The following is a 26,954-nucleotide window of genomic DNA, read 5'->3' as shown; positions in this document are numbered from 1 at the left end:
TTATGTTATGTTATGTTGCATTTTCACTGTTTACAATGGCAGGGCCTGCCATCTTGTCTTTTTGGCTTGTTGTTTCTGTTTGCACTTTAACCCCAAGGGGGAAATCCAGATCAAATCCCAGAAGGGAAAATCAAAACAAAATAAAGTTAAAACTTGTTTTGAACAATTTCTTTGTCATCTGCAGATTGATTTTAAGTAGGGGGGGAAAAATCGATTTAAATCGTAAATCTGATTTTTTGTGAAAAAATCTGGGATTTTTTTTAAGGCCATACCGCCCAGCCCTAATTTGGTGTAATGAAACTTTTCAAAATCCAAAATACTGCCAAACAGGCGCTTTTGCATCTTGTTTCGAAACGAAATCATCCGCGATCATCTTGTCCGTCTCACCCCACTCTTCTTGTCAGTCAACTCGACTCACTATCCTCATACGCACTAAGGATTAATGAGCTGCTGGATTCATGAATATTAATCAGGCTGTGTGTGTTCGCTCGAACTGATTTGCTGAAATCAAAACGGGGACTATATTAGGTGAGCGCCAGCCAATGAGATTGCTGTTTGCACATTAGTTCCGCCTACTACCGGAGAACCCGGCAGTTCTTAAAAGCTGAAGAATTCCAAAGGAACGCTGTTATTTTGACAGGAAAATACAACAAATAATGTTGTTTACATGTAGTGCGTCAACTCTCTCTCTCTCTCTCTCGACAAAGTGACGACAAAGTGGCGCCTTCACACTAGAGTTTATGGTATGTCAAATACAGGTACACTGCGCATCCATTCAGATGAACTGAAAAATATCACATATCGGTTGACAGAGAGTGAAACTCTGAAGCGCTCAGTCAGTGTTCAGCGAGTGAAAATATATCTGTGCTGAACTTATACTTAGCCTCCAACTCACACACTGGCGAGTAAAATCTGAGAATTTATTGGCCATTGGCTAATATTAGACATCATTTAGTCGCCCAGAGTGAAGATTTAGTCGCATATGCGAGTGATTTAATCGCAATGTAGAGGGTTGGCATTAAATTGTCTGTTTCAAATAAATGCTGTTCCCTTGACATTTCTATTCATCAAAAAGTCCTGAAAAATGTATCCGTGTTTAAAAAAAATATTAAGCAGCAACTGTATTCACCGGTGATAATAAGAAATGTTTTTTTGAGCACAAAATCAGAATATTAGAATGATTTCTGGAGTAATGGCTGCTGAAAATTCGCTTTTCTATCACAGGAATAAACTACATTATAAAATATTAACATAGAAAACAATTAATATGTAATAATAATTCACAATATTGCCGTTTACTGTGTTTTTAAACAAATAAATGCCACCTCGGTTAACATAATTATTTCAAAAACACTAAAAATCCTACTGACGCTAAACTGCACGGTAGTGTAGATTTACTAACGTTGTGATTTGTTCAGAATAGCATACTACTAGTATGCAGAATACCCAGTGATCTACTACATTTGCATACTGCAGTGGTTACTGTATCCCACAATGCTTTTCACTCAACTTGGCTTCCTTCTCCTGAGTAATGAAGCAGAAGCAATATCTGCTGCTGTTTATAACATCTTTTTCTTGACTCATTATTTGATCGGTTTGAGTTGTCATTGCAAAAAAAATTGGATTTAAAATAACCATTACTTTCTCCAAGATAAAGAATCGAGGCATTTGAACTCCTTTAATCTAAAACAAAAAATATATACAGCATGGTACTCTTTAAAATGTTATGAGCACATAATACCTATTTCTTCATAATTTTTTTAAACAGTAGTGTTTAATATATACCAAGAAGTATATACAGTAGTATGCTGTAGACTAGAATTCCATTCCAAACAAGAGCAGCATTTGTTTCTCTTCCTCTCTCAATCAGATATTTCATGTTTTGAACCCTTCATGAGGGGTTTGAGAACGGGTGCATCATTGTCGGTTTCGGTCGGTCGGCTCGTACGATGGGGGCTGAGGGAAAACAGGAATGTGGACGTGCAGTTCTTTTTAACGCAGCCTGCTGTTTGCTCCGTCCTGCCGTGTGTCGGGGCATAACTCTCCTCCATCTGACTTCCTCTCTTTTTCTCTGCCCTCCGTTGTCATGGAAACGCAGAAGGAGGGTTAACCCTAGGTCATCCATAGCTGAGGAGCTCTTGTGTCTGGGAAAAGGGGAAAATACAAGCTAGCTTTAGCATCTGTCGGCCATAAACATTTCCTCTGACTTTTATGGCGGGTAAACAAGAGAGCGCAATTATTTTTTCCCCTCTGCTTTTCTCTTGTCGTGCAGTGCAAACAAAGACAGAGGTTGAACAGATTTTAAACTTGGAAGTGAATGGTCGAGCCGCCTGCTGCCTTCGCACAACAGACAGTTTAATTGCAGCGTTGAGTTCATGTGTCATGCCGCGCTCAGTCGCCGGCCCCGTTAATGGCCCCTGCGATGCAGATGCCTCAAATGGCAAGGTTCACATGACCAAAATAGCCTTATTTATGCAGATTATTGCTGGCATTTTGTATTAATTATGATCTGTCAGGCGCTACAACACATTCCAGACCATGTTTTTTTATGACGGCTACACATGCCATGTTTATATGTCAGTGTATATTCGTCTTTCAGTCCTTTGTGTGGTTGTGCCGCTCTCAGCATGTCCGATGGCATCACAATCTTAGGCTGAATGAATCTTAGTGCCTGTCCATTTGCTTTAATGAAAGAAAATGACATTTGAAAGGTTTTATGTTTGCAAGTAGCTCCTAGGGGTGTTTTGGATGGATCGAGCATTGAACACACCCAGACATAAGCAATAAGTACCTTTACCAGAAAGTTGTATGTGCCTGGCAAGTCAATGTATTTATGACTGTATTTATGAATTATGATAAAAATAGCATATACATAATTTTAGAAAAATCCCTGTCATTCATAACGACCAATAATTGCTTGTCACTCCCTACTATTTTAGGATTATTAACAGTATTTTGCAGCTGTGCCCTTTAGTGTAAGGCGTGTGTTAGATTTTGTTGATTTAAGGAGTTGCCAGCACATCAAGACTACGACCATCCCACATAAATGCACCAAAGAGCACTGGAGAGACAGGGCGTGTTTTTGGCAGACAGGAAATCAGTCAGACATGCACTAGTCCGAATGAGTTCAGGTATGTTGAAGACTCAGCACTATTTCTAACAGGAACCGCCACTCTGTGTATCAAAGTATCTTTACATGGAGCTCTATTAGTGATTGCAGTGATGCACAGATGAATTAAGTGCTAGACACATTCTCATATATGTGTAGAAACATCTTCAAAAGCATATTCAGATACCTTCGATATCTGAATGCTTCTTGAGTAGGCATGTATATGATGCATGTTATAAGAGGTCGCTGAATAGTGCTCTAAGATGTTTTTATACTTTTTTTTTTTTTTTTTTTCCATCAAGTTATAGACACTAGGTTATATCCTCCTATTTTACAATATGCAGTGTTAAAATTACAACTTAATGAGTTTTTAATGTGTTTATTACTTGTTTTCCAGTAAAAATATCTAAAAATCTTTAAAACAAGATAAATGTACTTTATAGCAACACTGCATAAAATAAGTCTAGTTATGATTTCATAGATTGTTTTGTAAGTATACATTTGTAATGTTTGTGTTATTTTTGTATTTTGATTAACTTGTTTTTAACTGCCGCTTTGAACGATTACATAATTGTGGCATCCATAATTGTAATCGCAATTAGAAATTCGATTAATTGTGCAGCCCTAACTTGTTTCTACTTAAAAAAAAGAAAAGTACATTGAAGGTACAATCTCTTTTTTTTGTCTTTTCCAATGCAGTGTTGCTTCTCAAGTAAATTTATTGTGTTTCAAGGATGTTTAGATATTTTAACTGGAAAATTGGACATACTTGTTAAGAGTGTTTTTTTTCTTATTTATAATATTGCAACAAATATAAAGGGCTGTTCACACCAATAATGATAATTCTATTAGCATCCACACCAACAGATGATAACATTTTAATTATTATAATTGCGTGCTGCAGTTATAGACAGTTGTTTTATAGGAATGGCAGAGGATCCCCAAATCCATGTGTGAAAAACTTGTTGCATCTTTCCTAAAAAGACTCATGGCTGTATTAGATCAAATGGGTGCTTCTACTAAATACTGAGCATTTTTCAGTTTTTCTTTTTTAATAAATCTGCAAAGATGTCAACAATTCTGTGTTTGTCAGTCAATATGGGGTGCTGTGTGTACATTAATGAGGAAAAAAAATTAACTTAAATGATTTTAGCAAATGGCTGCAATATAACAAAGAGTGAAAAATTTAAGGGGGTCTGAATACTTTCCGTACCCACTGTATATATATATATGTATATATGCTGTCATCATAGAATTAGAATGATTATTAAAACCTTATATAAGACAATAGCTGTCATTCAATAATAATTGCGTAGATTATTCGTATTTATGCTTTCTGCCTAATTGACACCACGTGTATGCACATGAATTTGTTCTTAACCACGTTCTAATGTTAATGAATTTGGAATAATCTAAATGAGCCCGAGGTTAGTCATTTTCATAAAACACTCCCAAACCATCTCCTCATAACCTTTCCTTTACAGCCTTTTGTCAATCTTATATGACGCTCTCCAAAGGCACGCTCTCACCTGACAGATGAGGCAAGGTCCTTGAGCAAAGCCAAGGGTGCAGTTCTCAAAACTAGTTGAAACACAATCACCTTTAATGCAGATCCAGATTACACTCTCACTAGCCAACTCTGCATACGCGTATCTGTGTTGTTATTCAGAGAAATTGTGCCGCTCCAGCTGTAATGCAGCTTTCCTCTTTCAGTATGTGTATATGATGAAATATGTATATATATAATTTATATATTCTCTCTATAATATTACAATGGCTAATGCCTACTTACCACCTCTACATTTCAGCAAATCAATGAAAATGACCTGATGAGTGTCACAAAATGTTAATGAGCACCACTGATTGAGTTTAATTGTGCACTTTTTGTTACACTAATGCTGTAATTACCAGGACATTTCTGCATCATGTGGAAGACGTGCCCTAGAGTGCATCCTGTTGCCCTCAGCCTGCTCAAGAGCATTAAGTTCAAGCATGAGGCCACGTCTGTCAGTGTGCATACATTCATTAGGACATATCTAGTAAATCATAATTTAGGTCAAGGGTACAAAACGTCATCTTTCCAAGTCATAGGCTGCGTATTTGCAAGCAACCGAAGCGGAATCACATTTTTTTAAATGACTTGACCTCAGAGCCCAAAAGCTGAAGGGTAGTTCATGTGCGTCCGAGTGCACGGTCAGGTTGTCTTTCTGACTATCCCGTCATGCGAACGCCAACCACGAGGTGTTAGACGGCGTTTGGCACAACCCTCGGTCTCTGGCATACTCGCACTGACAGCTGTCACCATAGCGTACGTCACTAACCCATGAGAAAGCTGCAGTGGACCATAATCAAGGTTCATTCCTTCCTCCCCCTTGTTCTCAGACTTCAGCCCCTGCAAGAATGCAGACAAAGACATAGGGATTTACAGTCCTGGCCTTGAGTCGACACTTTGCCTTGGAGTGGTCGATACTCTCTCGAAGGAGAGATTTAAATGGTTCTCTGTAGGAAATGCTTTCCTCCAGCCTATTAGGAATATTAGGATAGTCTGATGAGGCATCGAGTGAATCCATTAACTAGCTCAAAATGAAATCGCAGGCATGTTTCTGGAATGCTCCCTGAGTTTGCATGAAAGCCTGATTGAATGTGGCGGAATTAAATGTGTGTTTGATGCCGTTCAAAGACAGATTGAGGCCAGTGGCTTGTTTGCTAGACTGCAGACTCGAATCAACCACCACTTTTTAGCCTGTAAGTGGAGGGTTTTCCCTCAGGTGGTGTCAATGTGGTTTTTATTTTCCGCCTGTGGTGCTTTGGTCTCGGTTTCATTTGTATACTATTATAGCACCAAGCCAGAGTGGTGATTTCCTCATTGTTTGCAGCGCCAATGGAGGGATACAGAGAGTGGGGGAAGGGACGACACTGTTGACACAGTCTTTCATAGCAGTCTCCTCCCCTATAGACAGTTCCTTGGATAATAAAAGTACAACTATTAAAAGTAGCGACCGTTTGTGATGAACTTGCTGTTATTATGTGGCGAACAAAGTCTAATTTTTCAAACCAATGACCTTCATGGCAGTGTTTCCCACAGCGTGTTTTTGTAAGCATGGTAAACATTGAATCATTCATTTTGACATGATTTCAGTGAGCTAAATTGATTTATATGCAGTAACTGTGGGTAGGGCTAGATGATGATATATCAGTTTTTTATGTTCGATATTTTGTTTGCAACTATAGAGTTTGCAATCAAATTCCCAAAAGACTAGTTTTTAAAATCACAGCTTTAAATCACAGCTTGCGAGCATTATAGTGGTATATGATATTTAATTAATGTCAGTAGCCAAAATACAGATTAGATTTATTTCTTTGACAGGTTCAGTAATCTGGTTGAAAAGGATTCATTGATTCATTTGTGATTCAGTCATTTGCTCTTGAAGGTTGCTTATAGTTTAAAATAGGCTAACTGTTTTCTAAATGTTTTGAAGTGTAATATATACCTACCATTGCAAAGCTGAATTTTCAGCAGCCATTACTCCAGTCTTCAGTGTCACATGATCCTTCAGAAATCATTCTAATATGCTGATTTGCTGCTTAAAAATAATTATCTCATTATCAATGTTAATGAACAATCAATCTCCGCACACCAGACGGCAATTGATAGGTCCGTAGGAGACAAAGACCACAAAGATCAAAACTATATACAGTAGTATAACTTACTATTCATCATCAAAGAATCCTGAAAAAGATACCTAATGAAGATCATGCGACTTTTGCACTAATTCACAATGTGTGGGAATTGTTTTCTTTTTCATTATCGATGTTGAAAACAGTTGTGCTGTTTTATATTGATGTAGAAACAGTAATGCATTTTTTCAGGATTCTTTGATGATGAATAGTAAGTTATAGATTAGCATTTTTTTTAAAAATAGAAACATTTTTAACATTATAAATGTATAAAAAACAACAACAACAACAACACTGCATGCTGCTTCTGCGTCAGACTGATGCTGGCTGGACAGGATTTACCGCGAGTTTTCAAAAGCGCGATAATCAAACATAATTTTGATAATTGAATTTTAAACGGTAATACTAACCGTCAGGGCATTTTATCGTGATTTATCGTGAAACCGGTAATCGTTCCATCCCTAATTCACTTTTGATTAATTAAATGCATCCTTGCTAAATTAAAGTTTTTTTTAATAATTATTATTAAAACCAAAACTTTCGAATGGTAGAGTTTAAAAATAATTAGTTGTTAATATGTTAGTTGTTATTGTTTCTGTATTTGACTTGTTTGTCCAGCCCTAACTGCAAGATTTTTCCTGGTTTGGGGGAAGGGTCTAATGTGAGCTTGTCTTTGCTGCACGCTGCCAAACCGTCACTCTCTAAATGAATGTTTTTGTGTGTGCGATTGCTAAAGAAAGTGAGAGTTTGCGTCTTCCCCAGCAGCTGAGGACTCTGCTCAGTCAGTGCTGTCTCATATCAGGAAGCCTCTGACTCACTCCCACAAAAACAATGTCATAAAGCAACGTACAGGATTACTCACGAGGCTACTCGATGACATCATGAGAGAACCGCAGCGCTGATCCCAGTTCTAGCTAGAGTGTCTCTCAGCGATTGGTCTCACCTGTCACTGAGGCATTTTTTGGGTAATAACAACCACATACCTCCGTCTCCTGTAGGGAAAACAGGCACAGCATACAGATTTTTCATTTGTACAGTTGGCTCATGGATGATTCCAATCTGTGCAGATGTACAGGACAGCCGTGTTAGGACAACACAGAGTGATGCATTGTGGGCTTAGTCCAGCGATGTTTGGAAATCAGACTGGGAACTTGGGGGCAGCTGCCAGCTTTCCTTAGGTTGTCATGGCTGCCATCATTGGACAGTCAAAAACATGAATCTAACTTTGCGCTGATAAACAAAGTACCCATTTTACTTTCTCCAACTTGTACCTAAACACCTGTGTCTTTTTATAATTTTTTTATATATTGTTTAATTTGTTGTTTTTATTTTAATTGTTGTTTTATTTTATATTAATTGATTTAATTATTTTATTTTGCTAACTATGTAGTGATAAACAAAGCATTTAAATTTTGCCAACTTATACCTAAACACTTGTTTATTTTATTTTTAATTGATTCATTTTATTTTATTAATGTTTTAATTTTTTTTTTATTTAATTAGTTTTTTTTATGTCAAATTACTGTATATTCTTCAATCAGAGTAGTATTTTTCTAGCACAGAAATGATAAAAATTTACATTTATGGTGACTATATTAATTTAAACGGATATATTTACACTAAATAAAAAAAAGGTGCGTCACTGAATCATATATTTGCACTGGTTCGTTCTTGCCTATGACCCAAACGAAGCGATTTACTAAAATGATTTCGATTCTCAGCCCAACATAAATAAGAGAAGACTGTTTAGCAGAGCATTTTTAATCAACGTCATTGCACGAGCAAAAAAGCAGCCATGTAGCTTATTACTGGAACGAATATACAATTGTGCTCAGAATGATGAAGACGGATAAGATTAGAAAGAGTAGTAGTGTTATTTGTTTGAAATGATTCATTTCAGTACTTTGTCCATTCCATCAGAGACAGTACATCATTGTATTTGTCATGTTGGCGAATCAGATATGATAAAATGTGAGCAGGGGTATAGTTAGTATAGGCTTTGCCAGATAGTACAAGGTCAAAGTCACTAGGGCTTGTAACGAGTGTTTGGGAAAGGAGTTGCCGGCGGCAGGAGCTGTGAGCATGAGCAGTAGTCTGGGTGTAGCACACAAACCAGTGAACTCATTTGCCATTACACACATACCTACTGCAAGCTACACTCTTGGCTGTGGAGGTTTGGTAGAGACCTCCTTCTCAATAATTAGTAATCTGTCCTTTAGGTGTCTTGTAAAGCATGCGTTATGTTCCTATGATGCATGAAATTTGATTTGTTTTACTCTGAAGTATCTGTTACCTGTATCACACAGTTTATGCCCTGCAGCGATGGAAAGCAAGGCTAGATTTTGAGAAACAGATAATATGGAGACAAGATCATTTTCTTAGAATATCCACATATTTATTTCAATGTCAGAATTGAGGGACTGTCACTCAGAAACGTTATTTTTAGTGTTACAGATATACAGCTGTCTCCACACGTGTGTTTGTCCACCCCGTTTGCCAGACCTCCTCCAGGAATAAACGACAAGCTGAGCCCGGGGTCGTTGGAACTGAATCCAGGCATATTTTGCCCCAGCTTTCCATCCCTCGCTTATTCGTTTGCTCGCTGTGTAACTACATGGCTGTACACGCTTCGGTGATTTCCATAAGCTCTCATGGACGTAGATTTTCTAGTTTGGGATCATAAAAAGGATCGCCATTGCTGAAGATGGTCATTATAGGTTTTTTGTTATATGTGCAGAAGGCATGTATAAATTGGCAATAATTCCACATCATAGATGTCCTTAGTTATGAGATTCTTAAAATTGTTTTTCAATTGAAATTGACCCTGTTTACTTTTACACACATTTTTGGCTTATTTTTGGCTTGCAAAGAAGTTTTTCTTCATATTTTGGATCAACCAAGCCATATTATATTTCTTTTAACATTTTAGTGACTTATATAGAAACCACTTTTTAGCTGATTTCACTAATAGTTTAGTTTATTTATAGTAATAATTTAATCTTATGTTTTTATTTGTAAATATGCAAATAAAAATAAAAGATTAAATTATTACTATAAATAAACTAAACCATTTAGGGGTATATTTAAGGGTTGATTATTATCAACCTTGCAGTTTATGAAGCATTTTTATTGTTATCGGTATCGGTCGTTTTTAAAACCGATATTTCGAAGCATTCAAAGAAAGTTTTGTCAGCGCCCTTGTTATTGTTAATTTTGACATTAATTTTAATTTTTACACCAGGCATATATATTGGTTCAAAATATTGGTTATCAGTCTACTTGATCTGTAATAATCGGTATCGGCCTCGACTCCTGAAAAACACATATTGGTCGACCCCATATATAATATTATTATTATTATTAATGACTTGTTTGACATGTATTCCAAGACAAATTTCCATGCAAAATGACAGGAGTATAACTAACTCTTTATAATAATAATAATAATAATAATAATAAATATTAATATTTTATATATTAAATAATAATATATTAATAGCTCAGTGCTCAAAAGTTCATGGCACAAACAAATATTGGGTAAAATACTTGGTAGATGTTTCATTTATATAGATGTTTCGCTCAATTCTATTTGTTGTTTAGGCAGCTCACTATGGTTTGGAACAGGGCTTTGCATTTTGCATTTGTGTTTTTTAATTACCCCAAGAACAACAACAGAATTGAATTAATTTGGCCTGGAAAGGCACAGTGCTCTCTGAGCGATTAGGATCCTTCAATACGCTCCCACAGTCTGTCAATAATGCTTATATAGGTCATTGTGTTCACAGACTGCTGTTCAAAGCCATTGAGGTGCCCTCTACAGATAACACAACTTTGAGACAGGGCTCCAAATGCATATTTACCCTGTAAACGGCAGGGCTTTCTCAGTGAGAGACAGTCTGTTTGTGTTCAGGTCCACTGAGCAAAGTACAACTGATGACATGGACTCACTAAGGATGTGTGATTGTGTGTAGTGCCGCTGGTTCCTAGTCCCATTTGAGTGCGCTCATGGTGATGACATGCTATTTTGGTCAGCTGTGAGTCAGTGGGTCCGCAGAATTTGGACAATTAGAGTTTTTTTTTTTTTTTTTTTTGAAGCTTGTCTGAACTTCCTGTAATAATTAAAGCTCAGATATTTTCAGGGAAAAATGTACTGTAATATTATATGTACCGGGGGCCAAAATTGTGAAATATTTTTACAATTTAAAATAACTTTTTTCTATTTGAATATAATTAAAAATCACATTTATTTCTATGACAGCAAAGCTGAATTTAGCATATAAAAATTATTTTAAATTGTAATGAGATTTTGCAGTATTACTGTGTTTACTGCATTTTTTTCATCAAATAAATGCAGACTAGGTGAGCTTAACCCCCCCCACCCCCAAATCTTAATTATTCCATATCCTAATATATGTACAGTGGTATTAATAATATTTTCATGATATCACATCCAAAATAACACATGGACTTTTTTTTAGTTTATACAGAATCTTACTTGTCATCTTGTACTTCAGCGCAGCCACATTGAAATTGTGCATTCTTCTAAAATACACGCATACGTGATTTGTTTTTAAACAAGCTCTTTTTCTGTCTTTTCTCATATGCCCCCTCTCCTTGGATCGTCTGCAGCAGGGGTCAGCCAAAGGTATGACCCTCATTTCTGTCTAAAATCAACATGCTTACATCACACAAAATACAAGTTTGATAGAATAGAACAAATGGAAACACAGAGTAACCATTTTTATCTCTATCTATCTGTCTCCCTTTTGTCAAGACCTTCGCCTATGACTACTGTTTTTGGTCGATGGATGAGTCGGAGACAGAGAAGTTTGCTGGTCAGTTTCTGGAAACACTTCTTGAAGAAGCCACTTTGTTTTTTGGTTCAGTACCAAATATCTCATCTGTATCATCTTTGATGGTTCTTGCGCTGGTGGTGCTAGTGAAGATAAGGTTTTGTTTACACATCAAGATCATTTGTACTAACAAGGTTTTTCCAGAAAATCTACAGTGTGCCACCTTGAGGTTTTCAGTACAGTTTCAAGTCATGGCACTCTATCTACAGGACAGAAAGTGATTTGATTTATAATATATATATAAATAATTTTATATATAAATAAAAGAAACCCTTTTGTTCTTATTTTTAGGGGCATTAATTTTTTTTCATTATGCCATTTTGTTTAAGCTGTATTTGTTTAGGTGTCGTCATGCACTTCAGCACAGCCATACATGGTTTCTCCTGTTTTCCTCTGGTTCTCTCCTTCACATGATGAATCATTTTGAAGCTACAGTGAAGCCTATTTTTAGAACCATAACCTTAGTTTAGTTTAATTATCTCACATCACTTGAAAATGTTCTTGTCAGGTTCTTGTAAGATTCACATTTATGGACGTCTGTCTTAATTGTCATTCAATCATATTTTAACAGGCCAAGATGTAGTGTTTCAGTGCCTTGGGGAGAGTCTTTTGCACAATGCCTTTCAGGGTTACAACGCCTGTATTTTTGCATATGGGCAGACTGGTGAGTAATGCTTTGTACGCAATGACCTTTGCTCAGTTTTTTTAAAAGCACTCTAAACATAACCACTCTTCTTTTGTAATGTGATTATTTATGTTAAAGGGGTCATCGGATGCGAAATGCACTTTTACATGTTGTTTGAACATAAATGTATGTTGGCAGTGTGTGTACACAAGTACCCTATAATGATAAAAATCCACCCAGTGTTTTTTTTTTTAATCTACTAAAATCATTACCCCTTTCTCAAATCAAGCCGTTCTCAGCTTCTTGTCTGTGTGACGTCACACTGGCCCAGGCCCTTCCACGATAGTTGATTGACACTAGCGTTTTACCTTTGACCCGCCCTGAGTGAGCTGTCATCAGTCCACCACTGTTTTGACGCCGGAGCAGATGTAGACAAGAATGACTCATAAGCGACTGAGGTTTTCTGTTGTTGGATGTAATAATGAACATAGCAGTTGTCATTTACTCCCGACATCTGAGCCGCTGAAGATGCAGTGGATTACGTTTGTTTGTGAAGGGAATGCACCCCCCGATCTACCTAAATGCGTCTATGTTCGCACAAATCATTCGTGATCCAGCTTCACCTACAGAAGAAGTGAGTATATGTTTTTTTTTATGAATCTTTACAAATCGCCTTTCCTCATAACGTGCTAGTTAGCAAGTTTCACAATGAATGCGGCTAAAGTTTACCGTCTCTCAGAGAGCGGCTCGGAAGAGAAGGGGTGTGGTGAGCAGAGCTCATTTGCATTTAAAGTGGCATGCAAGAAAATGGCTTGCTCTGAAAAGAGCTGTTTTTGACAGGGTAAAAAGGGTGTTGTTTTACACTACCATTGAGAAATTTTAACCAAAGTATGTTATAGACTTTTCATTAAGACCCTAAAGAATCATATCACCTTGTGGAAAATGGGCATCCGATGACCCCTTTAAGTACCGAGTATTTATTTTAAGTAACATGAGAACATGTCATTTCCCTCAGGCTCTGGGAAGTCATACACCATGATGGGTTCGGCAGACCAACCCGGTTTGATCCCCAGACTCTGCAGTTCTCTGTTTGAGCGGACCATTCAACACCAGCGAGAGGAAGAGAGCTTCACCGTGGAAGTCTCTTATATGGAAATCTACAACGAGAAAGTCCGGGACCTGTTGGACCCCAAAGGGTGTGAAGCCTATTGTGTCTCATGTAGAATCTCTGAGCTTTACTCTGCTGTAGATGTCGATCTTAGACAATATCCGTTTTTCCCACAGGAGTCGACAGGCCTTAAGAGTGAGAGAGCATAAAGTTTTGGGGCCTTATGTTGATGGTCTATCAAGGCTTGCGGTAGAAAGTTACAAGGTAACAAAATAGGACAAAAATGGTGGAATAACATATGCTTTACACTATGTTTGAACTTTCACCTCCTTTTTTCCCAATATATACTGTCGTTTAGTTGATCATGTGGCTCAGCTATCCCCTCTTTGGGTCTGCAGTTGATGCTTCGCAAATCCCACTGTAGGAATGTTTGTAGTCAGCTCACAATACGACATGTCACTGCTGATGTTTTTGGTCTTATGGAAATCTTTGTCATTCTAAAGCCTTTCTAAAAACAGATTTCCATGGCTTTTTGCAGAATTTGATGCATGGAATTGTGTAATTTGTCACCTATTCTTTTAATTCTGCTAAATTATGTTGAGTTTAAATCGGTTTAATGTGTTCAATGCTTTGGATTAACACATTTGTACAAATTTTAATCCATTCTGTAGAATTTTTAGAGGCCATATTCAGGACATCTTTACTGCTTTGCTTTTTTTAAACAAAAAAATAAGTATGCACAAGTGTGCAGTATTTCTGACCTTTAAAGCATGTCTGAGATTCTAATCGTGTCCCTTCTCCTACCCAAAGGACATTGAGTCCTTGATGTCTGAGGGGAATAAATCCCGCACTGTGGCGGCCACCAATATGAATGAGGAAAGCAGTCGCTCCCATGCCGTTTTCAATATCATCCTCACGCACACACTAAAGGACCTGCAGTCGGGGGTAAGGACACACTTACACACACTGTTCTAAAGCTGATTTTCATAGATTAAGATTTAGATGCAAGATAATACAAGTGGAAAATCACTTAAATGGGTCACACCTACACACTTCAGGTTTTATTTTTTAAGTCCACTTTTTATGTTAGACAAAGTTTCTTGCACCATAAAACTTATTATCATTACCATTTTGCACACTTAGCTTTTACTGCTATGCATTTTTAGACTTCATGTAAATGACCTTCTTTATGATTGGCTAACCTTTGCATACCAGCATAGTTTGGTTATCAGGTTGGGTCAAGTTTCTGAATTTTGAATAAACATGACTATGCAAATGAGGGTGGTCTTGTTAATGTATTTTCAACTTTGCAACCATGTTCTCTGATTTACTAGTTTTTTGTAGCTTTGGTATTGTAAATGGTCTGGGTGGCCTGGGTTGAGAGCATCAGAGTCTGACCTCAAACTCTCTTATTTGAAAAAAGCAAAGGAAAACCTTGTTAGGGTAATTTAATTTGGGAACAGTCCTGATTCTGCTGTTTGATAATAAAACTCAGACCTTGAATGTTCTTGCAAGATCCTCATGAAATAAAGCCAAGTGCTGCAGGAAGGGGAAGATTGAGAGATGAGATGTCCAGCCCTGATGATCTCATAGATGGGATGTATTGAATACCTTTTATCAGCTGATGTGGACCTGTTATGGCACAGTCCAGTGTTAAGTCTCAAATGTTCCTCTTATGTTATATTTTTACACCACCCTTGCCTTTGTTCCATTCACTTTGGATCATTACCGGTTGGTTCCTATTTCTAATATTGCATAATTCATTTAATTTATGCATCTCCATTGATCTTGTACCATTAAGTGCACTCTGGACCAAGTAAAGTTCCCTTATCGGCTTTATCGTGAGCATGGAGAGAGCTCATGCAAATGGCAGGAAAATTGATGAATAAATTATAGAGTGTCCGAGTTTAGATGTCAGCTGATCTCCTCTTGTGCTGTCCTGGTGTCACTTTGCTTTTCTTTTGTGCCGTATGTCATGATCACCTGATTCGACTTGTGTCCAGTCCCTAATCTATAATTCATCAGGGCCTGGACTGTGCTGGCCACTCAACAGGTGCAAGATCTAAACTTAGCATGTTGTCACTAAAACAGAGCAATGATAAAGTTTTAGCCTGCATGCACATACCCGTGCACCAAACCCAGCCCTCATGTATGTGCTGCTTGTCATCTCAGTCATCGATAAGTAATGATGTGTGTGTTTTTCCAGCGCAGTCATCAGTGCTGTCTTTTGCATGCTGTGGTTTTCCATGCAAACAGCGCTGTTGGGAAATGTGAGGCAGTAGATTACCTCGGATTTCCATATTCTTTTGTATTAAAATCTGTGTTTAGCATATTATGGAAAACAGCTCCTTAAAAATAAGATTTTTACATTGTCTGTGCTAGACTGTGTAAACTCACCACTAGTCAACACTTGTGTGTTCTCCCAGAGTATTGCTATGCAGTTGCCAGAGCTGGGTAGTAACTGATTACATGTAATCTGGATTACGTAGTCAGATTAAAAAAATTTATTACTTGTAATTACATTAAATTACATTTTAAAATATTCTAAATCAGACTACAGTTACTTTTTTATAGATTACATGATTACATATTATTTACTCAATAGCAATAAATTATGGCTTAATTAATAACTTATTTTAATTTTACATTTTTATGATTGAATTAATTATTTGGTTTTCATTAAACTCACAAACCCCTTGCAGTTAGTTTACGAACCCCAGTTTGGGAAAATGTGTGGATTACGTTGCTAACTACAATTTATGTCATGTAATTTGGAATCAGTAGCGGACTACCGTTTGTAAGTAATCTACCCAGCTCTGGCAGTTGCTAAGATGTTTTGAGGCGTTAATGTGTACCTATGCAGTTGCCAGAGTGTTCGGAGTGGTTGCCAGGACATTGCTATGTAATTGCTGAAGTTTTTTGAGGGGCTACTGCATAACTAGGTGGTTGCTAAGGTGTTCTGGTTGGTTGTCAGGGTGTTACTATGAAGTTACTAAGGTGTTCTGAGTGGTTAATACTTAGCTTTGTGGTTGCTAGGTGTTTTAGGTGGTTTTCAGGGCATTGCTGTACAGTTGCTGTGGTGTTCTGAGGTGTTAATGGATGGCTAGGTGATTGCCAGGAAGTCCTAAGTGGTTGTCAGGGTGTTGCTATGTAGTTTATAAAATGTTATGAGGGGTATGTGCATGACTATAAGGTTGCTAGGTTGTTCTGAGTGGTTGTCAGGGCATTGCTATGCAGTTTCTAAGGTTAGTGCATAGCTGTGTGGTTTCTAGGGTGTTTTAGGTGGTTTTTAGGGAATGTCTGACTCTGTACAGTTTCTATGGTGTTCTAAGAGGTTAATGCGTAGTTATATGATTGCTATGGTATCCTGAGTGGTTGTCAGGGTGTTGCTATGTAGTTTATATGGTTTTCTGATGACTAAGTGCATGGCTATAAGGTTACTAGGGTGTTCTGGGTGGTTGTCAGGGTGTTGCAATGTGTTGGGTGTTGAGTGGTTAATGCATGACTATGTGATTGCTACGGTGTCTTAGGTGATTTTCAGGGCATTGCTATGTAGTTTCTATGGTGTTCTGAGGGGTTAATGGATAGCTATAAGGTTGCTGGGTGTCCTGAGTGGTTGTCAGGGTCTTGCTGTGCAATTTCTAAGGTGTTCTGAGAGGGTTAATGTATGGTTAAAAGGTGGATAAGGTGTTCTGGGTGGTTATCAGGGTGTTGCTACACAGTTTCTAAGGTGTTATGAGTGGTTGGTGCATAACTGTGGTTTCTATGGTGTTTTAGGTGGTATTCAGGGCATTGCTGTGCAGTTGCTATGACGTTCTGAGGGGTTAATGGATAGCTATAAAGCCCCGTTCACACCGCCAGCGACTTTTTCGCTGCTTGTCGCTTGTGGCTGGCAATTGAGGTCGCTAGTGGGCGTTCCCACTACTGGTTGCCTAGTTACCCTGGTAACACTCCACTATAGCAGATGAATCACGTGCTCTTCACTGACTTCACTCCCATTGGTTGTCGCTCGCTAAATTCGCTGCTTATTTGCATAAAGTTGAAGAATTCTGAACTTTTGTCGCTTGACTCGCATCGCTTGAAAAGCACACATTCCGTCGCCAACGGTCACTGTCGCTCGTGTCGCCGGAAGTCGCCAGCTCTCCATTGAAAATGAATGGGATTATGTCGCTCTGTCGCTGTGTGTCGCTGGCGGTGTGAATGGGGCTTAAGGTTGCTAGGGTGTCCTGAGTGGTTGTCAGGGTGTTGCTATGCAGTTTCCAAGGTGTTCTGAGAGGGTTAATGTATGGTTAAAAGGTGGATAAGGTGTTCTGAGTGTTTCCTTGTTGCTATGTGGTTTCTAGGGTGTTCTTGGTGATTTCCAGGGCGTTTCCATGTAGTTGCTAATACGTTCTTTGGGATTAATATGTAGGCTATCTCTGTAGTTGCTAGGGTGTTCTGAGTGATTGTCACTGCCTCGCTATGCAGTTGCTAATGTGTTGTGAGGGGTTTACTCATAACAATGTGCTTGCAGAGGTCACTCACATATTTAGAAGTCTTAAAGGTACAGTAGCAAGAACAGCCTGTTCGTTCTAAAGGTCAAAGAGAAGGTGGAAATGGGTCATAAAGAAGTAACTTGAGTGTAGTTAAAGAAGGAAAAAAAATAAATGCTACAAAAGAGCAGAATATGTCTCCTTTAAATAGCTGATTATAGATTAATGAATGAACTCTGGCTCTATATGATTGTGTATTCTCAGCCAATGTGCATGTGGAGCCTGAAGCCTTCGCAGCACAAGGACTCTCTTTGTTGCTGTAATGCACTGTAATCTCGGTCCAGCTCAGTCCCCCCTCCTCACGACTTCCCATATCCTCTCAGCTCACACTCCCGTCTCTCTGCCTCTCCTCTTAATTAAACCTCATCTCTGATGCTCAAACGGGGATTGTGTACAGTAAGGTCTGATGCTGGGGCACATAAAGGAACTCCACCCCACATACTGCTCCAATGCTGTGCAATAGAGAGGAGAACAATGGATGCTTGTGTACGGCCCACTATAGCCTCTCTTGCCATTGTTCCTTCATAATATAGGACAGCTCACCAGAATTTGTCCAGCGTGGTCATTCATACACAAATTTAACATTTAAAGCCGTTTCCCTGGGTTTCTAGGGAGGACAAGCACAGACAGGATTGACAACCATGGAAATGTTCAGTAGTGAGGGATTATTATGTTGCTTTTTTTATGAGTTCCCGCCACTGCTAGTTCACTGTTTATTTCCAGGATAACTAGGCGCCAATCATGGAAACATACACGTAATGAGGTCAAGTGACATGCTATTCCGAAAAAAAAAAGTAGCCAGTGTATTATGCAGTAAGCAGTATTAAATTTTGAACGTAGCGTCTCATTTCTTTTTTTGTTCTTTTTCTCTTTCTACAGACAAGTGGGGAAAAGGTGAGTAAGCTGAGTTTGGTGGACCTGGCAGGAAGTGAGAGAGCTGCAAAGACGGGCGCTGCAGGCGAGCGACTCAAGGAAGGCAGCAACATTAACAAGTGTGTGCAACCTTGACTCATTCTGCATGATGCCTTTCTTTGTGGTTTTAAAAAAAAAAATTGTATCTGTCTTGTCTTGGTATTTTTTTAAATGAATGTACAAACCTGCAGAGGTTTTGCATTAATCTTATGGAAGAACAAGAACAAGTCTAATTGATACTTTGCCCCAAAAAAATAAAAAAATATTTTTAACTTAAAGGAAGCCCGAAAAAGATTTTTTTGGCAATTAAATGCATTATTATGTTATGTTATGTTATAATTAATAATAATAATTAATCATTAGTAATAATAAAATAATATTTAATAGTTTTTTGGTCCATTAATCAATATCATTCAATTCAATTCAAGTTTATTTGTATAGCGCTTTTTACAATACAAATCATTGCAAAGCAACTTTACAGAAAATTTAGTTTCTACAATATTTACTGGTTGCTTATCAGTGGTGACTGTCAGTTTATGTACATATAGCAGAAATGAACAAAAAATCAATTAAAGACGTAATCAAACAGATGATGAACTTTATTAACAGCAATTATTATATGATGCAATCAAACTTATAGCAAAGTTTGGTAGTTCTGTATGTTGTTTCAGGGTTGGCATCATCTGAGGTCCTCTGAGGGGTTTGCATCATCTCTTCTCAGGTGTTCTGGATCCAGACTGAAGCTTGTGTAAAGTTACACAAGATGTCAATCCCGTGGCAAAAACAGAGAAACAAATAGAGACATAATTAGCATAGCTGCTGTTCCAACCAAGTAAAATTTATTTGTTTAACCCAAGCTAAAGAATAATAGTATGCATTTGATCAGATATAGCTGCAGTACAAGATTATGAGATGCACTTTTGGTGCGATGAATGAAGCTGAAGTATTAGACGCTGTAGAATCTACATTTGCTATTGTATTTCTGATGTTATCTATCATATTACTATATATAATATGTTACATTATATTATACCCTACCAAGGACAAGCAATGTGGAGATTGATTATATTATATTATATTATTAATTGTAAATTATTTATTAATGATTAATAAAAATTTAATATGATAAAATAACAATTACATGCTCCAAAAATCATCTTAATTTTCTTCATGCCTAATTTTATAAATTTTTCCATTTCAATTTTGGAGTAAAATGTGACCCAGACATGTTTTCGTGAGATTCTCTTGCTTAATCTAGTCTCTGAATGTCTGAGTCACCTCTGAATATTTTCCTATGGCACTGAATTGAGGCGTTTTCCTTTTCTGTTGGATGGGTGCATTGACTTTTACAGGAGACATGTCATGGAAAATAACTGTTTTGAAATAAGTTTGTCTTCTGTGTAGACATAATCTTCATTTCCAGTGCGAAGCTCCCCACTAATATTGTGTCTGGATGTTTTAGCCCTCTAAGAATGTAATTTAGTTGATTAAAGATACTGTGTAGAATCAGAGTTGTTAAATTGTCTACATCTAAGGGCACAGTTTGTTCTGAGAAAGGTTTATAAATCTGGTGAAGGCTTTTTGGCCTGCCAGTGCATATTTCTGTGTGAAGTGTGTCTTTTTCCTTGGTCTGTTTCTCTCTCACTTATTTTTTCCATTTCTATCTTTCCTCTCCACACTGGACAGGTCTTTAACCACTCTGGGTTTGGTGATCTCAGCTCTGGCAGACCAGGGTGCTGGAAAGAACAAGAACAAGTTTGTGCCCTACAGAGATTCGGTGCTGACATGGCTGCTTAAGGTATGAACACTCATTCTGTCCGGTAAACACCAGGAAGGGGAATTTCCACAGTATTTTTTACGTTTTCCAATTCAGTTCCATCCACACACTTTTGAATTTATAAAATCTCTGGAAAGGGCCCACTCTGCCCTGTGCATTGATGTTTAATGTCCGTCCTTCTGGTGTAACCACAGGACAGTCTGGGTGGAAACAGTCGGACTGCTATGGTTGCCACTGTAAGCCCTTCGGCAGATAATTATGATGAGACGCTGTCAACGTTACGCTATGCAGACCGAGCAAAGAGCATCGTCAACCACGCCGTGGTCAATGAAGACCCCAATGCCAGGATCATCCGGGAACTCCGAGAAGAGGTGGAGAAACTGCGAGATCAGCTGACGCAGGCTGAGGTACACATTTTTTTTATCATTTTCTTAGTGTGACGTTGCAAAATGTCAAAAACAGCATGTTAAGAGCCATGTTCCTCTACAGTCTATGAAGGCACCAGAGCTGAAAGATAGACTGGAGGAATCGGAGAAATTGATACAGGAGATGACGGTCACCTGGGAAGAGAAGCTGAGGAAGACTGAGGAAATCGCACAAGTAACAGCAACAATAATTTGCACTGTTTTGTCTGGACTGTAATTTTGTTTATGTCTGGATGTTCTGTAGTTCATGTTCCATAACACCATCCGTCAAACACAGAAGAGGACGCTAAAGTTCTTCTCGCATTGTTTTTTTCTTTGCACAGGAGAGACAAAAACAGCTGGAGAGTCTTGGCATCTCTCTGCAGTCATCTGGTATCAAGGTTGGAGAAGATAAATGCTTCCTGGTCAACCTCAATGCTGACCCTGCCCTTAATGAACTATTGGTTTATTATCTAAAGGTAATACACAAATATTTTATTTTATTTTATTAAGAGTTTTGTATATTGTGTGTATATCATTATTATATTAATAGTATTATTATTTCTATTATTGTCTACTTATTACATATATTATGCATGTTTATTATTATTATTATACATGTTTTAATGTAATACAATATATAAAAAGTATATAATATAATATACATATTATTATTCTTATATATGTAATACTTTTTTGAAATATTGAATTAATTAGTAGTAGTATTACAGAAAAAAAAACAATATTCTAGTTTAATTTATAATTTGGTGCTTGAAAATGTGGCATCCGTTATGTGTTGATTTTGCCTATGGATGTCATCTGAGTGATAACTGCAGTTAATGCTGGGATGTTTTGCAGGAACACACTAAGGTTGGATCAGCAGATTCACAGGACATCCAGCTATGTGGAATGGGCATCCAAGCAGAGCATTGTGTCATTAACATCACACCTGAGGGAGCTGTCTTTCTCAGCCCTTACAGAAACTCAAGGTAATGCATCGAGGATAGTAGTGTAAATGTGACATGGGTAAACCAAAAGGCTCACAGGTTCAATTGAATCCATGAACGCTTAACCGCAGGTTTACTTTGCACTATGCATGTATAGTACATTTAAATTTATCCATTAGACAAGTTCTTTTATCTAAAAAGTTATTACTATAAGTTAAAGGAAAAAAAGCTAACAGCCAAATCGTTATTTAGGTAAATGTTAAATCTAAAGTTTTTTAAAGTAACTTGATGTTTCCTCTGTTACAGAACATGTGTGAACGGATCTCCAGTCACCAGCCGGCAGCAGCTTCACCATGGTGACCGTATTCTTTGGGGAAACAATCACTTCTTCAGGTCAGTGTTAATTACCCTAGACTAAAGAATGTCACATAGCGGCTTCCTGTATTTGTACGTGAAAGTGCAGTATGGATTCTTCTTTTATGAAGACTATTTATATTTGTGACTTCTTCAGGATAAACCTACCGAAGCGGCGCTTGAGGGGTGAGGAAGAGGAGGGTGAGGGAGGGAACATGAAGAACAGTAACAGCAGTGAGCAGCTGGACGGAGAGGGAGACACGGCCAGCGAGGTGTCCAGTGAGGTCAGCTTCAGCTACGAGTTTGCTCAGACTGAAGTCATGATGAAGGCTTTGGGCAGCAACGGTGAGTTTTAGTCACAAAATGTATGTGAAATATGACTTCATTTTAAACAGCTGTGTTGCTTAATAGTTTTGTGGAAACTGTGATGCTTTTTTTCAGGATTTTTCAATGAATAGAAAGTTCGAAAGAACAGCATTTATTTGAAATGGAAATCTTTTGTTACTTTATACTTGTCTTTACTGTCACATTTGATGTGCATAAAAGTATTAATTTTTTACAAAAAAATCTTACTGACCCCAAACTTTGGTACAGCTGTTATAAAAAGTAGAACATTTAAAAATATGCTATTAAAAATATGGACACTTGTTTTGCATTTAAAGAGGCATGTTAACTCATTTCACATGTGAAAAGGTTAGCCAGTCAAAACAGGTAATTTACCTTAAGTCTTAAAGGTACAGTAGCCAAAACACGATCCAAAATGATGTCAAATGTTTCTGTTTTTGTTGTCCGAACAGACCCCATGCAGGCGGTTTTGCAGTCTCTGGAGCGCCAACATGAGGAGGAGAAGCGGACTGCTCTTGAGCGCCAGCGGCTGATGTATGAGCAGGAGCTGCAGCAGCTGCGCAAACAGCTGACTCCAGACAGACAGAGCATGCAGATACCGCAGTCGCAGCCCTTGCAGCCGCAGTACCGCAGCTGGGAGAGACTGAGCCAGGGAGGAATGTTGTCATCACCCAGCTCCCAGCACCGCCTGCGCCAGTGGAGCGAGGAGAGGTGAGGTTTCAGTTTTTGGTGGAAACAAATGTGTTTTGTTATCCCAAGGTGAAATTCGGTACATGGTGAGGTTGTTGTAACGCTCTTATTTTGGTGACACCAGGGAGGTGGTGCTAACGCGGAGCTTCAGGAAACTGAGGGAGCAGATCGTACGGGCTAATCTGTTAGTGCAGGAGGCAAGCTTCATCGCTGAAGAGCTGGGCAAGAGAACCGAGTACAGAGTTACTCTACAGATCCCTGCTGCAAACCTTAACGCCAACAGAAAGGTCAGCCACATTTTAGACTAGTGCTGTCAAACGATTAATCGCATCCAAAATAAAAGTTTTTGTTTGCATAATGCATAAACAATAAAAGTCTTGAATTTACCTTTCCTAAAACTTGCAGAAACCCTCTATACACAGGATAACCATGAGATAAGCATTGGTGGTGCAGTCATGTGACCTTTTTTTGTGTTTGTGTATGCAGCGAGACGCTGTATTGAGCGAACCCGCCATTCAGGTGAGGAGGAAAGGCAAAGGGAAGCAAATATGGGCCCTTGAGAAGATGGAAAACCGGCTGGTGGACATGAGAGAGCTTTATCAGGAGTGGAAGGACTTTGACGAGGACAACCCTGTAAGCTCTTATTCATCACACACGCTTTACTGTCCCATTAAAAATGAAAAGATAACACTACAGGAGTGGTTTTTCTCTCCATCTCATAGGTGATGTGCTCGTACTTCAAGAGAGCCGACCCTTTCTTCGATGAGCAGGTGAACCACAGTTTAATCGGGGTGGCCAACGTTTTCCTCTCCTGCCTGTTCTATGATGTAAAGCTACAATATGCGGTTCCCATCATCAATCAGAAAGGAGAGGTGAGGATGATGATGTGATCTGTCTGCAGCAGTCAGGCAAATATGATCAGTGGTTTGACTCGCTATGAATATTTAACGGACTCATTTGATTTCTGAAGAAAATATCTTCCAGGAGATGAAATGGTATGTAAATTAAATCAAATGCAATTTCATCTGTGAAATGGAATCTAACGGAGTCATCATATAAAGCATGAGACACACAGTTTATCTCCAGCGGACCAGTCAAGTGTTGTGTTTACTTGTTGCTGATGTCAGGTTGCTGGCCGGCTGCATGTGGAGGTGATGAGAATGGGTGGAGGATTTGATGACAGTGTAGTCGGAGGAGACGACAGTGATGGAAGCCCAGACGGCGATGTACAAGAACGCAAACTGGTCTGTATGGTGAGTACTGAAGTTTGCAGAAGCAGGTTTTGTGCATGCAAGTTTTGAGAAACTTGAGTCATGTCATGTTAACGAACATGAATAATAACAACACAATCTAATGTTTCAGTGTTCATATTTAAAAATCTTACCTCATACTTACTTTACTCGTGTCTCTCAAACAGATTAAGATCCTGCAGGCTACTGGTCTCCCGCAGTACCTGTCCAATTTCGTCTTCTGTCAGTACTCTTTCTGGGACCAAGCAGAGCCTATCATTGTTGCCCCAGAAGTGGATCCCTCTGCCTCCTTCTCCAGCAGCAAAGACCCCCACTGCATGGTCGTGTTTGACAACTGTAAGGTACGAGTCAAGATGTGTGCCTTTACAATCAAATGGTAAATTAACCAGTAATAGCCCAAATTGTGAATTATTACTAAAATTGACCTAATTACTAATAAAGACTTTGGGTAATTGTGCATCTTTGTTCATTAAAGGAATAGTTCACCTAAAAATGAAAATTTACTCAACCTCAGACCATCCAAATTGTAGATAAGTTTGTTTCTTCTTTGGAATAGATTTGGAGAAGTGTAGCATTACATTATTTGCTCACCAATGTATCCTCTGCAGTGAATGGGTGCCGTCAGAATGAGAGTTCAAACAGCTGATAAAAACATCACAATAATCCACAAGTAATCCACACGACTCCAGTCCATCAAATAATGTATTGTAAAGTGAAAAGCTGCATGTTTGAAAGTAACAAATCCATAATTCAGATGATTTTAATTCAAATGTCATTTCTGGCCAGAATTCATAACACTTCCTACAGTAAAAAAAAGTCCATCCTCTGTTGTCTTCTCACAAGGTGACTTTTTCAATAGAAAGCAATATAATGAATAGAGGACTCGTATTTTATTGGAATCAATGGTTTGAAGTTAAAAACGTTTTGCTTCAAAAAACATTAATTGATGGACTGGAGCCATGTGGGTTACCTGTGGATTATTGTGATGTTTTTATCAGCTGTTTGAACTCTCATTCTGACAGCACCCATTCATTGCAGAGGATGCATTGGTAAGTAAGTGATGTAATGCTACATTTCTCTAAATCCCTTCTAATGAAGAAACAAACTATATCTGAGGGTACATTTTCAAGAAATTTTTAACATGCATTTACTTACTATACTCTCTGTACTGTAGGAGAATGCTGTGAATGTAACAGAGGATTTTATCGAGTATCTAACAGAGGGTGCCGTAGCCATCGAGGTATTCGGACACAGGCAGGCTGATCCAGGCAGGAACCCTGCGCTGTGGGACCTCAGCATCATCCAGGCCAAAACACGCACTTTACGTGACAGGTGAGCAGAAACATGAGCTTCATCCCCCTGTAATTGTCCGATTATACTGATATAAACTTTCAGTAATGTAGAGAACACTGGGGCGTCTAGCATCAAGTGATCTGCTTCCTGCTTTTCGGACTGGTTTGACTCTTACGTGTCCTCAGGTGGAGCGAGGTAACACGCAAGTTGGAGATGTGGGTGCAGATTCTGGAGCTGAATGAGAATGGAGAGTACATGCCCGTGGAGGTGGTGCCAGCGCGAGATGTTCGCACGGGGGGCATCTTCCAGCTCAAACAGGTTAGACACTACATGTTCCTGCGTGGTTATTATAAATTACACCACTGTAAGTCTGTTAGCCCACAGCTGTTGTCTATAGTTGTTTATTATGATCAGAATAAAGCATAGCACCTTATGACCTTTTTTTTTTTTAGTCACAGGTTTAATACAGATGGTAACGAGGTGTTCTTTTCTATAGCTTTTTTTTTTTGGTAGATATATTTTTGACTCCTAGGCATGTGAACCTGTATTTTACTTGTGCTCTGTTATTCTATCAACGCAGTTGTTTAACATTTAACTTTAGGGTTTTTGTCATGGGGTATTAACTGTTTTTTGGTGTGTCTTTCTCAGGGCCAGTCTCGGCGGATTCAGGTGGAGGTGCGTTCAGTGCAGGACTCCGGCACAATGCCTTTGATAGCAGAGATCATTCTGGGAGTGTCCATCGGCTGTGTGGAGATCAGACAGGTGCGGCTGACTAAAAGCTATGAGCCACAAGAGGTAAACATTCTTTTTCACCTAAACTTTTAGCATTTAGCAGGATGATGTCTGAATGTTGTCTGAGAGTCTATAACGTTTATATTGTTTTTGTTTTTAGCTTGAGGGCGATGAAATGGACAGTTATCAGGTATGTTTGGATGTCAATACATTTATGACAGACTTTTTAGTTGTTAATAAATGTAAGTAATTGATAATTATTATTCATTTTTCATATTTATACATTATATTATATTATATTTATTTATTTATTTAGTCATTTAGCAGATGCTTTTATCCAAAGCG

General features: G+C 38.3%; 1 protein-coding gene across 4 annotated transcripts in view; it reads left to right on the top strand.

The window, feature by feature from the left end:
• kif13ba (kinesin family member 13Ba) overlaps positions 1-26,954 on the top strand; it is a 45,073-nt gene that overhangs the window by 6,710 nt on the left and 11,409 nt on the right. For 3 of the 4 annotated variants that reach the window (XM_016572689.1, XM_016572691.1, XM_016572688.1), the window contains exons 3-26: positions 11,417-11,432; positions 11,562-11,622; positions 12,212-12,304; positions 13,281-13,461; positions 13,550-13,637; positions 14,184-14,318; positions 18,785-18,897; positions 20,504-20,615; positions 20,789-21,001; positions 21,084-21,194; positions 21,343-21,477; positions 21,857-21,987; positions 22,252-22,338; positions 22,457-22,644; positions 23,097-23,355; positions 23,459-23,621; positions 23,821-23,967; positions 24,057-24,206; positions 24,462-24,587; positions 24,752-24,925; positions 25,759-25,916; positions 26,063-26,195; positions 26,526-26,672; positions 26,770-26,799. In XM_016572689.1, the coding sequence (XP_016428175.1) occupies positions 11,417-11,432; positions 11,562-11,622; positions 12,212-12,304; positions 13,281-13,461; positions 13,550-13,637; positions 14,184-14,318; positions 18,785-18,897; positions 20,504-20,615; positions 20,789-21,001; positions 21,084-21,194; positions 21,343-21,477; positions 21,857-21,987; positions 22,252-22,338; positions 22,457-22,644; positions 23,097-23,355; positions 23,459-23,621; positions 23,821-23,967; positions 24,057-24,206; positions 24,462-24,587; positions 24,752-24,925; positions 25,759-25,916; positions 26,063-26,195; positions 26,526-26,672; positions 26,770-26,799 (3,151 nt within the window). The remainder of the gene's footprint in view (positions 1-11,416; positions 11,433-11,561; positions 11,623-12,211; positions 12,305-13,280; positions 13,462-13,549; positions 13,638-14,183; positions 14,319-18,784; positions 18,898-20,503; positions 20,616-20,788; positions 21,002-21,083; positions 21,195-21,342; positions 21,478-21,856; positions 21,988-22,251; positions 22,339-22,456; positions 22,645-23,096; positions 23,356-23,458; positions 23,622-23,820; positions 23,968-24,056; positions 24,207-24,461; positions 24,588-24,751; positions 24,926-25,758; positions 25,917-26,062; positions 26,196-26,525; positions 26,673-26,769; positions 26,800-26,954) is intronic. The other variant, XM_016572690.1, reaches the window with a different exon arrangement.

This window comes from Sinocyclocheilus rhinocerous, unplaced genomic scaffold, assembly GCF_001515625.1.
Source record: "Sinocyclocheilus rhinocerous isolate Xijiao unplaced genomic scaffold, SAMN03320098_v1.1 scaffold1163, whole genome shotgun sequence".
In the NCBI taxonomy this organism is placed as follows: Eukaryota; Metazoa; Chordata; class Actinopteri; order Cypriniformes; family Cyprinidae; genus Sinocyclocheilus; species Sinocyclocheilus rhinocerous.
The sequence above is the reverse complement of the archived record's forward strand: the minus strand, read 5'-3'. Positions and strand labels throughout refer to the sequence as shown.